The 17,112-nt window shown below is 34.3% G+C and overlaps 2 protein-coding genes across 12 annotated transcripts in view; one reads left to right on the top strand and one right to left on the bottom strand.

Moving 5' to 3' along the window:
* Window positions 1-780: 780 nt before the first annotated feature.
* Window positions 781-4,482, top strand: LOC125683094 (actin-1-like). The gene is made up of 7 exons (XM_056140137.1): window positions 781-985; window positions 1,821-1,984; window positions 2,664-2,903; window positions 3,095-3,233; window positions 3,352-3,459; window positions 3,574-3,765; window positions 3,885-4,482. The coding sequence occupies exons 1-7, from the start codon at window positions 877-879 to the stop codon at window positions 4,208-4,210; spliced, it is 1,278 nt and encodes a 425-aa protein (XP_055996112.1). The 5' UTR covers window positions 781-876; the 3' UTR covers window positions 4,211-4,482.
* Window positions 4,483-12,844: 8,362 nt separating this feature from the next.
* LOC125645590 (EF-hand calcium-binding domain-containing protein 4B-like) overlaps window positions 12,845-17,112 on the bottom strand; it is a 40,661-nt gene continuing 36,393 nt past the window's right edge. For all 11 annotated transcript variants that reach the window (XM_056140131.1, XM_056140132.1, XM_048871184.2 and 8 more), the window contains 3 exons: window positions 16,632-16,857; window positions 15,316-15,392; window positions 12,845-14,645 (listed from right to left, as the gene is read on the bottom strand). In XM_056140131.1, the coding sequence (XP_055996106.1) occupies window positions 14,558-14,645; window positions 15,316-15,392; window positions 16,632-16,857 (391 nt within the window). In that variant the 3' untranslated portion in view covers window positions 12,845-14,557. The remainder of the gene's footprint in view (window positions 14,646-15,315; window positions 15,393-16,631; window positions 16,858-17,112) is intronic.

Here is a 17,112-nt window from a genome sequence, read left to right as displayed (position 1 = left end):
TTATTATTTTCTCCTTTTGTATTGGATTCTTGTACCATTATTACTCATCTTAATCACAAATATACATGTGTATAACTACTGGTATAACAATATCTTATACCGCCAATTTAGACAGATCATTATCACAACTGTAAATCTACATAAAGGTAACTTCCTGAATCCTACTGCAATTCATTAGACCTCTGTTGTAAATCTCCATCGTTCAATGTACTGCATGTACCTGTTTACATTGTAGTAAAATAATGTTTACACTATATATCAATTACAATATATTTTATCGAGCTTTAGTAACAAATAGGTCAGCTTTATGAAAAGTATTATCAATTTTTGTAAAGTCTCTATAAAAAGTTTTTACATAGGCACATTTTAATTTCACATTCTTCTAATTGGGGTCTGAATCTTTGAAACTATGTGAAGAAAAATTGATAGGACAGATTTCTTTTTTACCATGCACAGTAAGAGGTTTTGTTCCTGAGAATAAAGTTTATCAAAATATTGAATTGAATGAAACATTTTACGTATCTGTTTGATTCTACCTTAAGTGCTTTAGATACGTTTATGATTTTGAAAATACTTGTTATTTTAAAGAATCACTGTAAACTTCACAACGTAAGTTGAAGCAAGTTAAATTTATTACTTTTCAACTGAGCACCCCTTGCTTCACTGAAAGCTTAGTTACGGCCCTGCAATGTCTACTGACTCACCTATGTATACATGATGCCTATTTTTTAAATGACCCGATATGTATTTGTAAATAAACCACTAATTGCTATTTTTAGATTTAAACGTCGTGTTACTTATAAGGCATTTAGGCGGAGTCGATCTCCTTGTTTGGACTTTTACAACCATCATGATTAATTTTCTCCAATTCTGGAAATGTTCTCACACATGACACAGTTCCCAGTAGTATATAATTGTGGAAAAAAGCACAGTAATCATTCCGAGTTAAACCGAGTATCTGACACTGAACCGAGGAAAGTAAAAGGTAAGATTAATTATAATATATGTCTTGTTAATTTTTATTTTCAATCAAATAATTCAAAATCCACTTCATGATAAAAACAGTTTTTAGTTTATCGCTCATGTAAATTTTTCTCTCTCTGCCTTTTCGGCAACATACATGTAGCGATATTGAACACGGGACACGACAGATGGAGACATCGAGAATTTTTTTTATCTGTATCTCATGGATTAAGACTAAACTAGCATATTATCGTAGAATTATAAATATTTATCTCCAAAGACAAAAATATTAGCATTAATGACCCTACCAAAATACCATCCTTTGAAAGAAAAAATCCTAAAAGGATAAAAACAAATAACAAATTTGCTTGTATAGAATAATTAGTTTTACCTATAATTTGTTTGAATTACGAATATCATACCACAAACGGACGATTTTGTAATGAATACTTCTCATGGGCTGATTATGCGGTCGAATGTTTACCTATCTGTCATATTTTCCTACCCATATGATAATGATAGGATTTTGAAACTATTACATGCAACTCCAAATTGATTCTCTTTGAACCTTGATCCTAATTCTTCCAGTAAGAGCGACGCATGCCTATCTAGAGACAAATATTTTCAAATATCACACTGCACTTAACTTCCATGTATTTTCTTTAATTTCAATGCTACCATTATAAACGGTACCAAAAATACACGATATCGTCCTGTCCAGAATAATACATGATAATGTCCCTTCTAGAATAAAGTGCCGCATTGTTTGGTTGGGGGTGAGAATGGTTTAATGGTGTTTAGCTTCATCATTTTTATTTCTAATTTTCGAAATTGTAATATATTACATCTTTTTATAGACTTCAATTCCAAATACTCAATAAACATGCCTATCAACATGATTGAAGACGATATAGCAGCCGTTGTTATTGACAACGGATCTGGAATGTGTAAAGCGGGCTTTGCTGGAGACGACGCCCCCAGGGCCGTGTTTCCCGCCATAACAGGAAGACCAAAATATGATGTAAGTCCCGAACAGAAAATATTCGAAAATGTGTTTCTTTAAATCTTGACAGTTTTACTGATAGTTTCCATGACTAAAGTGATCTTTTTATATAAAGAACAAGGTACGATTGTATACATAAAAAGGCCCAAAAATTTCCTCTCTATAAAATGTGTCTGGAATTAACCTTAATCTGTGTTTTAAGAAAGTAAAATATATGCCAGGTATACTATGTCAACAAAATCAGAATGATATTCCTAAATGGATAGCATTATGACATCATGAATAAGACATTCCCCGCCTTTTTTTCAATATAAGCCTGAAAACTGTCAAATGTCATCCAGATTATTGCTCAGGAAAAGATGTGCGTATTTGTCGAGCAAAACGAAAATGATATATATTGTGTATTATTTTAAGATGAAAAACATACTTGAATATGAATTTGCTCGACGCATGCGCTGTATGTTTTCTGAAAGAAAAACCACCTGAATTTGTGGATATTTTAATTGAAAATGGCATTTTTGCAATGTTATGCCTTCAAGCTCTCGTCATATGACACAAATCATTTTGCTGATAAAACTGAGCGGATTTTGGGTTTGCTAATCTATTTTTTATTTGAATGCCAGTTATTGAGCTTCAAGTGAAATTATCAAGAAAAGAAAAAATATAATTATGTGTTTACCAATTTTGTTTTTCGAAGAATGTAATGGCGGGTATGGGTTCCAAGGACTGCTATATTGGAGACGAGGCCCAGAACCACAGAGGCATCTTGTCTCTGAATTACCCACTGGAACACGGTATTGTCACAAACTGGGACGACATGGAGAAGATCTGGCACCACACATTCTACAACGAACTGAGAGTGGCTCCCGAGGAACACCCAGTATTGACCACTGAGGCACCACTCAACCCCAAAGTCAATAGAGAAATGATGACCCAGGTATCCTACTCCTATATATTTTACAGAGATTAAATGTATGATTATATTCCTTGAGGAGTCATTACAAAAGTTTTACTTTAAAACAGCCAATAATGTTTTCACTCTTAAATTATAATCTATTCGTGCATGTACTTGCGTGCATCATCTATTCTATAAATCTCTTTATAAAACTTTTGATACTCCAAATTTAGATCATGTTCGAGACCTTCAATGTACCAGGATTCTATGTTAGTATCCAAGCTGTGCTTTCTTTATATGGGGCTGGAAAAACGACTGGAATCGTGTTTGATTCAGGAGATGGGGTTTCTCACATCGTTCCTATTTATGAAGGTAAGGTCACTTCTTTTTTTTTAAATTATGAAACCAAACATAAACCCACATCAGATTAATGATATTTTCATATTATTATCATTTAGGTGATCTTTCTTTCACAAATATGACATTACAGGTTATGCTCTTCCACACGCCATCAAACGAGTTGATTTGGCAGGTAGAGATCTGACCAAATACTTACAAAGAATACTTCATGAACGTGGATACAATTTTGTGAACTCTGGTAAGATTTCAACTTCAGGGCATTTTTCAATTATAAAAATACCAAAGCTTAAATGAACTTTGATTCTATAAACATTGTACATGTACTGAACTTTTACTTAAATTTCAATTTCAGCTGAGCAAGAAATCGTTCGTGACATCAAAGAGAATCTCTGTTACGTCGCTATGGATTTTGAACAAGAGCTTTGTGCCTCAGCACAGTCATCTGCTTTGGAAAAGTCCTACGAACTTCCGGATGGACAAGTGATCACCATCGGCAACGAACGCTTCCGTTGTCCGGAAGTGTTATTTCAGCCATCCTTTTCAGGTGAGTTTGGAGTTCACAGTACAAAGTTAAGAGAAAACTACTATACTAGAAGTTGTTCTATATATGACAGTGATTGTTTAAATAAAGGAATATAAGCATGTTAAATATATTTTATACAGGTTTAGAGTCCAGTGGAATACACGAGCAGATCCATAACTCCATCATGGGATGTGATATCGACATCCGCAGAGATATGTACTCCAACATTGTTCTGTCTGGAGGTTCCACTATGTTTCCGGGCATTAAAGACAGACTGGCCAAGGAGGTAACAGCCGTGTGCCCGAGCTCCATGAAGGTGAAAATCACCGCTGCGCCCGAGCGGAAGTACGCGGTGTGGATAGGTGGATCTATACTGGGTTCTCTCTCCACTTTCCAGCAAATGTGGATCACAAAACAGGAATACGACGAATGCGGGCCGGGAATTGTACATAGGAAGTGTTTTTAATGCATCTCTTGATTTTACTTTAAAACAATGCTCAAGTCTTTCAGTGCAATATTTATGTCCATATTCCTTAATGATATTCTTATTCTGCTACAAAAGAATAAACGCTTTCCGTACGAGCGTTTGAAGTCGGCCTCTGTGAATGTATGAATGACATTTTAAAAACATGCCATCGTTGCAAAGAGATTTGTATACTGCTTGTACATATAGATCATGTCATGTAATGGTTTTTAACAATATGGTTTTGTTTGAAATAAATTGTTGTGTTTACAAAAGTGGGTTTTTTCATCAGCACAGATTTACAGGAAGGATTGATTGACTAATTATATGTCACGGCAAAAAAAAATTCACTCATACTGAGACGTCACTAGCTGTGTTGGAGAAGTACCACACATTTAGACCTACATGTATGCTTAGCGCTCAGAGTCGTAGCAGTGAAGGTTCTTTAAAGGGGCATGGCCTGATGGCAAGCGCCTTGTTAACAGATAATTATGAGTGCTGTATCTCGCTTGTAACTCAACAACTGATATTAAAATTTTGGTTGGCCATTAGAAATACTTTAGTTAAGCATTGTAAACAATACCAAAATTTCTTTTTTAAAAATTCAGCTCAATCGTGTCCATGTCCCTTTAACGTGTTGAACCTACTGCTCACGGGACCTCGATCTGTTTTAATGTCATATTCGAAAGACCCGTGCTTCTCATTTCTATAGGCCGAGCGTTTGGCGAAGGAGCAATCACTACCTATTTTAACGTCTTGGGTTTGGCGCGGCCACGGCAAAAGCGGAGCGCGAACTCACGACCTCCCGGTTCGAGCCCGAATGAAAGATGAAGTTGTCTGTTCGATATGAAATTTGTCGCGTTCCATTTGTTAATTCGTTTTAATTGCTTCTGATGTATTGGTCTTCTCTGATCTGTCAATTGACAGTTCATTTTTATGATATTTGGGGATTAACTCGGGAAGTGTATAGAACTAAAATTTCGACCTTCATACAGTGAACGAATGCAAAACGGGTAACGTCAGTCCATTTACAGTAAAGCATTCTGATGCGTTAGAAATTACAATGCAAGGGATTCATTTTCCTTATTGTAAAAACTGTTGATAAACTTAGGTCACGTACAGTCTCTATCTGTACAAGTACTTCATTGTGATAAATATACATTCACCGTTATTTTTGCTTAACTTGCTTGTCATTTGCAACAATGAAGACACATTTTGTGTCAATTTAGTTAGACCCGGTTTTAGTACCGTCTGTCTGCGTATGAGACTACTAATAAAATAGGAATAACTGTTTTAGCACATTAAAACTTATGTCTCCCCATCCATTTTTCATAGTTTGAAAAAAAAAAATTAGGAATCAACTTTAACGTGGAAAATTAAGAGTTACGGAACATAGCAGTGACCTACGCATGTATATGTGCTTCGACCAAGGAACAGTCTTGTGAACATGATAGTAAATTGAACTTACCAACATGCTAAATATCAAAGGCCCATATCAAAAGACAAAAAAGTTATGGTAAAACAAAATGCCCCGAAATTATATTATTTGATCTTTACATTAAAAGTCAACGTCAAAGGTCCTCAAAACTAGCACACAACACACCCAATCGGATCACGCGATCGTCCTTTTCCGTAACCGGTAAGAAGTTCATTTGTGGTTACGGAAATAGCCGAGTAGCTACGATTGGCAACACACCGTCTTATCATGGTATACCCATATACCAAATGTCTATTTGTCAAAAGACACCTTTTTAGTAACAAAATTACCCCCTCCCCCCAAAAAAAAGAATAAAGAAACAATATTTCGCAATTTTATTTTGAGAACAACTATTTACATTTTGTGCATTGCGACACGAGTGCATGTTTAACAGTCACCATAGTTACAGTGAATCAAAACAGACACAAATCAGAAGTAAAATACTTCAACAGTAACTCAAAAATTCTGTTTTATTCATACAATAGTAAGAAAATTACATCTATATATTCCCCATTAACATTTCTACCTGTACGCAAAATAAAAAGAACTAAAAAATAGTATTTGGCTGTTATAGAAGGCAATTTAAACATTTGGATTTAGTAGGTAGGTTACTGTCGATTGTATTTGTGACTGTGTGGAAAAACATTTTAGCTCAATCGTGTCTCATTCACTTGGCACACTGTACCTATATAACAAATCATAATGTCACAGACAATATGAACTAACAATGGTTGTCACAGACAACAACTATAAAACATTGTCACAGACAACAACTATATACATACAATTACCATCACGGTGGCGAATCACGTGACTTTGTCATGATCTGAAAGTCAACACAAGTGAAAATTCAAACGAATAAGTAACACCCTCATCAATAACGAATTTTCACATAACTTAATCAATATTTGAAGGATTTCCTTAAGAACAAATCTATACTAAAAACGGTAGTTCTACGTACGATAGAAGCAGAGAACATTGACATAGTTTTTTGGAGCGGAGAATTTTTGACTGAAAACAAAAAAACTGAAAAAGAATTTTACCTGGTGTTGACTTTGGTCGTCACTTTTCCGGGTAATAAGTCACGCAAAAGTCACGTGATTCGCCACCGTGACTATAAATATGGTAAAATTCATTTGTCACAGACAATGCATTGAAAGACATGGCAGTACTAAAAAAACGTCTAAAGTTTCCAGAAATTCTCCACAAAAGAGTGAAATATACGAAACATAAGACCGACAAGGAACTCGTGATGTTCCATTTGAAGTCACAGTGTAGTGGGCGGATGCTACAATGTAATACAGCGCGGATTGAAAAGACCTAAGCTTATCCCAGCGCACGGGTGGGAACATTTTTCTTTTATTTCAAAATGTAACGCCTGAGGATTTTTAAATGAAAGCGCTTGCGTTGAAAATTAATTTTGCGATTTTCCCTCCTTTTAATTGAATGCACATTATATACCATATACACATATGATTTAACGCAGTCTTGTTCATACCGATGTAAGCTCTGCTAGTAATTATACATGTATGTAATTAACTTCTTTTGCGATCGCAATAATAGTGTACGAGTAATGAGAACAGCTTTCTTTGTAAATCGAGTTCCATATACACATACACCGTTTCCTTGAAACGTTAACCGTACAAATATGTCTTAATGAGTATATACGGGTCACATGCGTGGTTCAAGTGAATTTTTAAAAAATTGTTCTTGCATAAATATTTTGCGCCGGAAGTCGAAGCTAAAGGTTACCATTGTTCTGTGATAAGCTAGATAGATTATCAATATTGAACTAATAATTATGTTCCCCTTGGTTTTAAACTTTTATAGATCTCATATTTCTTTTTGAATATATTTTACCAAATGCTTAACATTATAATTCATTAATACAATAAGAGTCAAACTAAGTGAATTGAAAATCAAAATAGAAATTGGAATTTCCATCCAATGTTTTCAAGGGAGTCCGCGCCGAAAAATGTTCCCACCGGTCCTCGGCGATAAGCTCAGATATTTTCAATCCGCGCTGAGTTAGCATCCTCCCATTGCATTGTGACGTCAAATGTTTTGACTGTGCTAAAAGATGAACATCGCGGATGCTATATATTATACATTTATTGCATGATAGTGAGGGAGATATATATATATTATTACTACAGTAACTTGATCCGAAGAGTCGGATCACGTCGAGTTGACAGGCGCGGAGCGTCGAGTTTGATCTGATGATCCGCGCCTGTCAACGACACCTGATCCAACTCTTCGGATCAAGTTACTGTAGTAATGATAAATTTATTATATACCCCCTTCTGCATTTTAAATCCACATTTATAAGATCATAAATGTAATCCAAATTATCAAAAACACAGACATACCATGAAATTATGTTTTGTGTACGCAGTTTTGTTTTGTGACGCGGTCAACATTTTCCACAAATAACGTTGCGTTTATGCATTGTGACGGCATCAGTTTCAGAGGATACTGATACGGAATCAGAAAACCACAGTGTGGTGATCCGGAAAACCGGATCACACGCTATGAAATCCACAATATCAATGAATGATACATTGATGGGTATGTAATAAGAAGATTTATTATATACCCATCAATGTATCGTTCTTTGATATTGTGGATTTCATAGCGTGTGATCCGGTTTTCCGGATCACCACACTGTGGTTTTCTGATTCCGTATCAGTATCCTCTGAAACTGATGCCGTCACAATGCATAAACGCAACGTTATTTGTGGAAAATGTTGACCGCGTCACAAAACAAAACTGCGTACACAAAACATAATTTCATGGTATGTCTGTGTTTTTGATAATTTGGATTACATTTATGAACTTATAAATGTGGATTTAAAATGCAGAAGGGGGTATATAATAAATTTATCATTACTACAGTAACTTGATCCGAAGAGTTGGATCAGGTGTCGTTGACAGGCGCGGATCATCAGATCAAACTCGACGCTCCGCGCCTGTCAACTCGACGTGATCCGACTCTTCGGATCAAGTTACTGTAGTAATAATATATATGTATCAACCCAAACCAGGCGATTTAACTTTTAATTCTCATACTGAGGTATAATAAATTTCATTTCTTGCCACTTAATGTTCGCCGGTCTTAATGTCTGCAATGCAGCAACAATGACCAGATATTACGAAAATCAGTGGTCATTCGTTGTGGACTGAACCCAGCAGCTGTAAAGCGACACGCCACAAAACAAGTTGTCTGTCTTAACGGTGGATGCGCCATCATTTGACACCTGCAAAATAAGAAATAAATAATAATAATTCTAATGAATTAAAAACGGTGAACACATTCATAATGTAGTACATGTATGTGCATGGTCTTTGAATTATGTTTAAACTCTTTTATTTGGTTGGTTGAATGTTTGTTTTACGTCAAATCGAGAATTTTTCATTCATATTGGTACGTCACTAGTAGATAGAATGTTCTATCGTTAAAATGATAATGTCCTACGGACCCGATTTAACGATAGAATGCGTCCTATATACCTGCAATGTAGCAAAATGAAATTTGCACACAGTGCATGTTTCGGTAAAATTATGTAACACATCACTCATATGCATGTGGAAAGTTATCTTAACGACCCACTTGGGCCGTTCTTATTTGCAAATTAGGTAAGCGTTCGTTTTTGGAAAACAGCATGCAGCAGGGTGTTCCGATGGCAGTTTCCGGTAAAATGGCAGTCAGTTCGAATCGAGAAAAGTGACATTTCAAAGTGTTGAGTTTACAATATTATTATACGATTTTTTACAGTGTTAAGGACTTACAAATTACCAATGAGGTTAGTTGTATATAAATTTAACTTTAAATGTACGCGTTTATTCTTTGATAAGTTTAAAATCGTTTTGGAGCGATTCCGCAATTTTCTGCTACATTACGGGTATATGGGAGGTATTCTAACTGTGGTGAGGGCCTGTCTCGAGACACAGTTAGATTATTCTAACTACGTCACTAGCTGTAGGTGATAACACGCCTATGCTTAGCGCTCAGGGCCGCGGCAGTGAGGGTTCTTTAGTGTGTCAATGCCTGTCGCCACACGGGACCTCCGTTTTTAAAGTCATATCCGAAAGACCCGTGATTCTCACTTCTATATACCGAGCGTTTGGCGAAGGAGCAATAACTACTTAATTTATGTTTAAGTTTGAGGCGGCCATGGCACGAGCGGGACTCGAACTCATGACCTCCCGATTACAAAGAACGCTTTTTTTTTAAATTGGCAACCATTGATGCAATATTAATTACTGGATTTTGTAGTCCCAGTCTATCTGGAATGCACTGTAAACGAAAGTGGAATCAGTAGTAGGACTTAGGATAGCTAGTTTGAGTCATTTACGCATTGTGACTATTCATAAACCATAACCACCATAATATGGAAAACTTTTTAAAAAATATATAATAATGTTCTGTCGATAATAATGTTAACTCCAGTTAAATTTACATGTTTTATATTAGGTTTTCACATAAACAGATGTGGCTGATAGTGAAATTAAGATAAAATAGAGAGTGTGGTCAATACAATATGATGTAAAAGTAGATAGTCTAGTTAAAAAAAAAAAAATGGGGAAGGGGTGCGACTCATAATGGTATGTAGGTTAGAAATATTTTATCTTGGAAGAGAAATATCAATCAATGGGCAAGTGTTTTAAATAGATTGCAAACATTTTATCTAATAAAGTAGCACTGTAAGTATTTCTTAACAGTCAATTGAAAAGGTGAAACAAACAAAATTTTAATTTCGGCCAATAACGAACATTCTTTTTATGCCCCTTCTATAAAAGTGAGGCAGGGATCAAAAGACAACTAGTTCAAATTTTGTTTTATGGCCTACTGGATTATATATAACCCTACCTTACTGACAGCACTAATCAGTTTCTTCACTCTGGTGCTGTCAATTTGTGCAGCGTGGGCGTTGTTGTTGGAAGTTTGCTGACACCTATTCTGTCCAGCTTTGTGTTCAACCAACATCTAGAAATCAAATGATACCCATTATATCATTTCCCATCACTCAATTTTCGAGAAATTATTTGTTGAAACATTTGTACATGGTCATTACCTGGTCGAAAGTCTGTTTGCTGGAGGTCGGACACCACTCAACTTGGTTCTGTCGACACTTTGAGTCGTGTGTCTGTGAACCGTTGGATGGATGGCTACCTCCGTCGTAACGTCTGTACGTCATCTCACGCTCTGTCACGTTACCATCAGAGTGACGAGTATCTACCAAATACTGTTCTGCCAGCGATGACTGGAAAGGAAAAAAAAAAAAAGGAAAAATACCCCTCAGATTCTATGATATGTCTCAAAATTCCAAATCTTTTATTGATATATACCGTTTCTGTTGAGAAAAAAAAAATCATGCCAGTTATACAAATTGGAAATTAGATCTACTTGCACTAAATCATTGACTGAAATTGAAACAATAAGGGCACACAATATGGACAATTAATTCAGTAGTACATGTACTACATCTTTCAAACTGAGAACTGACCCTCTTATGAGCGCTTTTATTCATCGCCTTCACTTTACTGGTGCTTTAGATCGTGGATATCTCGTGATATATTCCCTAGCCCGAAAACACGTCTTTTCTATTTGAGTTGTGGCTTAGTGAATGACCGGTAACTACAACACAACCTACAGCCAAGCACCTGCAACGTCATCAAAGGTATCTATTATGACGACTTGACAGTACTCGGATTAGCCTTCCGCACGAGAATAATGAAGGCTTCATAAAGCAAATATTCCTTTGCCTCAATTTTTTTTCTTTCAAAATATCATAAGCATGGCGTCTAGGTCTGTCAAAGTAAATCTTCTGATTTCTGTTGCAATGGTAACAAATTTTCCTCTTTCATTTCGTATAACTTTTTATTATTTTGGTGTTGAGTGACACACCACCTAAGTAATCTGGGCTAAATGTAGCTTATCTAAGGCTCTTCCATTCAGAATTCATCTGTCTTGTGCACATGCGGCCCGGAAAGCTATTAGAAGAAAAGGGGATTACTCCAATATGAAACATCGGCATTGATACTTTCTGGTTTAAAATTTCATGAGAACGTTTACTGTTAAATTAATAGTCTAATCATAGATAGCAAATTGTTACACCAATATAAGTCCATGATTTTAAAAATAAATTTATTTGATCATTAATAATCTTAATTTGGCACATATAATATTGAGGTGTGTGCGTGTGTGTGCAAACAATCTTCTTAGATATACATGTATAGGCCTATACATACAATACCAACTTCACAAAAAAAGTGAAAGGGAAGTGATTTTCAGTTTTAAAATCGGTATAGTGTACCAACAAAGTTTCTGTTGGATGTCTTTTCACAGAAATAGGAGATTTGCCAATTACATATATAGCTGTTCATTAAGAAAAGTTGATTTATCATGAATTGTAAGTTTTATTTCTTGTGGATAATCACTCTTTTATGATTTATGTATTTGAACTTTGTATGTCCTTTAGCCCCAGAATTGGAAATAAATTACCAACTTGTTTAGTCAAAAACATAAGCACTTGTTTCTGTAAAAAAAGTTATACGACGACGTATGTATACCCATAACTATCATTTGTATACAGAATAACTTATTTACAGAAACAAGTGCGTGGTCAAAAGTCAGTTACATAGACAATCTGTGGAATGAGATTTTCATTTGAACTTTAATTCTGGACATATTTCGAATTTCTCCTGTATTTCAAAACGTCATAACGGGAGACCCTTCCCCCCTTTTCTTGACATTTATACATGAAAATTTTATGAACCCTCCTCATCAATTAAACAAGTTATTTATACTCCCTTAGAATAGACACAATGACTTTCAAAACCCATAGGGCACTAGAGGGAATTCATATATATAAAATTTATGTGAAATTTGAAAAATAACTTTTTGTTTTATGTTTCAAAATATTTATAGCCAAAATAAAATGCTGCATATTGAAGTCGCCTTGCAAAGGGTATGCATTTTGTGAATAAATTGATTTTCAATATTTCTGTGTATTGATAAAATGTAAGTATGCAGCTTGCACAACATTTTTGCCATGGTGCTTATTGATCGCCTCTCATTCAATGCAGTCTACAATATTCTAAAAATTCAATAAAATGTATCCGTTTTCCTCACCACGAAGAACTACATAACAAACTGGTTTTTGAAAACAGTTTATTATAATATACCATAATTTGGAATATCAAAAATTTTATGAGATAAATATTAAGATTTTTCAAGTATATATATATATATATATATATATATATATATATATATATACACACATATACATATATATCGGCATATATATATATATACACACACACATGCATCACGATTCAAACTTTCTGCTTTTATCAAAAGCATAACATTTTAAAATCCTATTTAAAAATGATATTTATAATAACTATACTACTGAACTAAAAAATAATATTAATGTCAGATTTATTAAACACACTTTGTTTATCATAAAAGTTGGTGTAAAAATATAAATAAAATCTGAAAACATAAGGAGTCATCATTTTATGGCCATGTGGTTGCATAAATATTAAAACTTAAATAGCATAAGTTACATTGTAATGATATTCTGAATGACCTCATTAGCCCTCGGGCAACTATTACCCATCTGAAGAAGCAGGAATACAGCATCAATTATTGACTGATACTACATAATGTATACTGCCTGACAGAGCAGCTCATCTGATGAAAGCAGAAAAGGATTTACAAATGTAAACTTAATGCTTTATATGAAACAAATCCAAATTCAATAAAAATGTCTGTAAAAACATGAAATGAACAATATTTCTTTGCTGGTCTAAAATGAAAAAGTATCCAAACTAAAACATTTCACTGTCTGACAAATAGAAATAAAATTGATTTATTTGCTGGCTGTTAGCATTTGAAAGAGGAGTGTGTATATTTAGATACCTAACAATTTTGTAATTCATATGAAACACGTATACATGCATCACAAACAACTGATATAAACAAACTGCATAAAGATGTTGTCATCAAAGCTGATGACAAAACAAATTAACCAAGCCTGAAGGTTATAAAAATTTCATACTCAAACTCCCACTTGGTGCTCTAAATCGTACTCATACTCAAAAGTGAAGGATATAAAACTTTTATAAAATCATTCTCATACTCAAATGGAATACATTCTCACAATTTTTTTTAGTATACTTTGGAGCTTGCACAGAGTTGTACTCAAAACAAACATGGCTGAGTTTGAGAATGAGTACGATAAAAGTTTTATAACCTCCAGGCCAGAACAATTTCATGTATTATACCAAAACAAGCACTGAGTTAGAAATTATCCAGAACAATTTCATGTATTATACCAATACATGCACTCAGTTTGGAAGGTTTTCCATCCTAGACTATTCTGATATGGAATGTTAGCAACATCTCTTTGCAAATTGCAAGAGCATGACATCACACAAAATATGTAAAACAATAAATACTATGAAAAATGAAATCATTTTATAGAAATGATTACCAAGACTATAATCCCTAAGACATGTTCAAAAAAAGTTCATCAATGCAGAATCAAGTTTACAAATATGGATATCTAAAGTGTGAAAGAAAAAACTAAAATATTGCACTAAAAGTAATGGATTTCTGTAACCATGGAGATCAGTCATTATGGATATATGGATAGACAAGACATGGTTTAATACATTTATCTTTCTAAAAAAAAAGATAGCAATAAAGTTTTTGTAACAATAAGGAGATCAAAACTGGACAAGTCACAACTTGGGACATTCTTTTACCAATAAAACATCCATTGGGACTGTCTTAATGTAAAACCATTGTGAATAAGTCAGAGGTTTATGAATTTCAGTAGACTGTCGATATCCAGTGATTATCAGCTGCAACATCCACCTTTCTTTTCCACAGAATCCTCCAAATGAAGAGCTTTCTCTATTTCATCATCTTCTTTTTCTTTTAAAATTCTGGGGGTAAAAAAACAACACTTTATAATAACATTGGGCATCAATATTACCAATATTTTCAGCATCTAACAATTCAGTCTCTATGGACACTGCAAATTTGTATCACACTGATTATGTATATAACTACAGGTATCCACTATATTTCCATATCTGATGACAAAAACAAAATTATAATATTTTGCCGACAGCCCACCATAGTTATTAGACGCTGACTATTTATTAATATTTGACATCCACTTATAATTCATATTCATCAAACATAACAGTGTCTATACATCGTGCAAGATTCATCTTCACATAATTATTCTCGAATATTCTATGAAAAAAAGGGTTATGTAATATACGAAGCCCAGGGGGAAAACAGAGATGAAACCCCTTGAATTTTGGGACAAAAAAACTCTGAAAACTTGGCATCCTATATTACTGCAAATCCTATTTCAGCACATTTTCATTATATTGAAAATAAGAAAAACTTGAGTGCACAGCTCGAAAGGCGGCTAGAGAATGACCACCTTAGACACACAATCGAACACTATGCATCACAAGCATTTTCACTGGCTGAAAATTATCAGACCACGAATAACATACATCACATGACTAAAAACCTGTTTATACAATATTTTTCCCCTATACTTCGAAACGCGGAATTTTTTTTATTAATTATAGCCACCTTGCTAATGCCTCCATACATTCTTTTATGTTTACTCCAGACTTGGCGCTGACCTCAAAAAATGTGGCATCATACTCCTGAAAGAAAAAATATTTCTTAGAAATAAAAATCTTAAAGATGAATAACATGTATATTAAAAACAAAGAGGGTTTTTTTTTTTTTTATCACAAACCGGTGTTCTGAAATGTGTTTCACTGCAAAAAGGATTCTAGATTTTTGGATCATTTCCAAAATCTTAACACTTTCAAATGCAATTCAAATTATTCGACCAATATGTATATGTAAGCATTGCATATCGAATCATTTTGGCATGTTGCATATGTTAAGCTTATTTGGAGGATGACAAAAATTCACCAAAAAATGAAATGTCCAATTTTTATTCATATGAATACATGAAAATCAATCAAATATTAAAACACCCAGGGATCGAAATTAACTTTTTTCACTACTAGCAAATTTTAGCTAGTGGATTATTTTCCAACTAGCGAAATTGAGCTTTTACTAGCATTTTCAATCGATTGCTGTTTACAGGAATTTAAGAAAACAAGCATGTCTCTTTATCAAAATATGGGGAAAATCTTTTAAAATCTTCTTTAAAGTGCATTAATAAAAATAAGATTGAAAATTCTTTCATTTAAAATCTAATGAATTATCAGCCAACATACATGGTGCAGGGTGAGGGTCATAGAGTACACTTGTGCGGTGTACTCGCTGTCCAGAGATCTACCACCTATTTACAACATCATGTGGATTGAAATCTTGAAGACTGTTTGCGCCAATTCAAAGTATATGTTCAAAACTTTTGGAAATTTCATCAAAAAAATTCTAGTGAAACGGTGACACTAACACTGTCATGTGTTGTTTCATGTAGACACGGATGAGATCAACATGCTTGCTATTTAAATCAGACGTCACTGAGACGCCCGAAGTGTGCTTGAAGTAGGCCATCTTCGACATCACTGACTGAGATGACCTTGGCCTTAGTTATTTATTCGATCCACGTTTACTTTTTCCAATACTTGTATATTCATTTTGTAAAGCATTTCTATGCACAAGACAAAATTATTGTAAACGCCAAAGTACAGCCAATAAACCGAGGAAATCCGGAAAAAAGATTGTTTTTTTCACTCACAAAAAGTTGCCATCACTTGTGATTTTTTACTCGCAATTTCAATTTTTAACTCGCATTTAGCAAGTATTTCCCTGTAATTTCGTTGCCTGAACACCTAATTTTCTGAGAAAAATCTGCACAAAAAATAGTGTCTATTATTATATGCAATACACCAACAACAAGAAATAAGGGCGTGTGTACATACAGCAGCGAGTTTGTTGCCATCCTTTGTTTTTACTGCCCGTCTGTCCTGTTCCTCAATCAGATCTGTCTTGTTGCCAACAACAACCATCGCTGTTCCTTCTTCCACCCCATCTTTTACACTGGTGACCCAGTTTCTGACATTGGTGAATGTAGCTTCAGTGGTCACATCATACATCATTATCACACCATCTGCTTTTCTGAAATACTGTTTCGTGATACTTCTGTACCTAAAAAAAAAAAACCACAATCATTCACTCATATGTACTAAGCTCACCCATAAGTACTAAGCAAAATGAAATTTGCAATTGATTAAAATTTGTCTAAGTAAATTAATTTGAATTGATTCATTAAAAGAAAATAACCTTCAAATCCATGCAGGTATTTTTATGATTTATATATTTGAGTACATTGGACCTTGAAATGCTTAGTACACCTTATAAAAAAATCTTTATCATTAAATTAATGATAATAAATTTTATCAA

This window comes from Ostrea edulis, chromosome 6, assembly GCF_947568905.1.
Source record: "Ostrea edulis chromosome 6, xbOstEdul1.1, whole genome shotgun sequence".
NCBI lineage: Eukaryota > Metazoa > Mollusca > Bivalvia > Ostreida > Ostreidae > Ostrea > Ostrea edulis.
The sequence above is the reverse complement of the archived record's forward strand: the minus strand, read 5'-3'. Positions and strand labels throughout refer to the sequence as shown.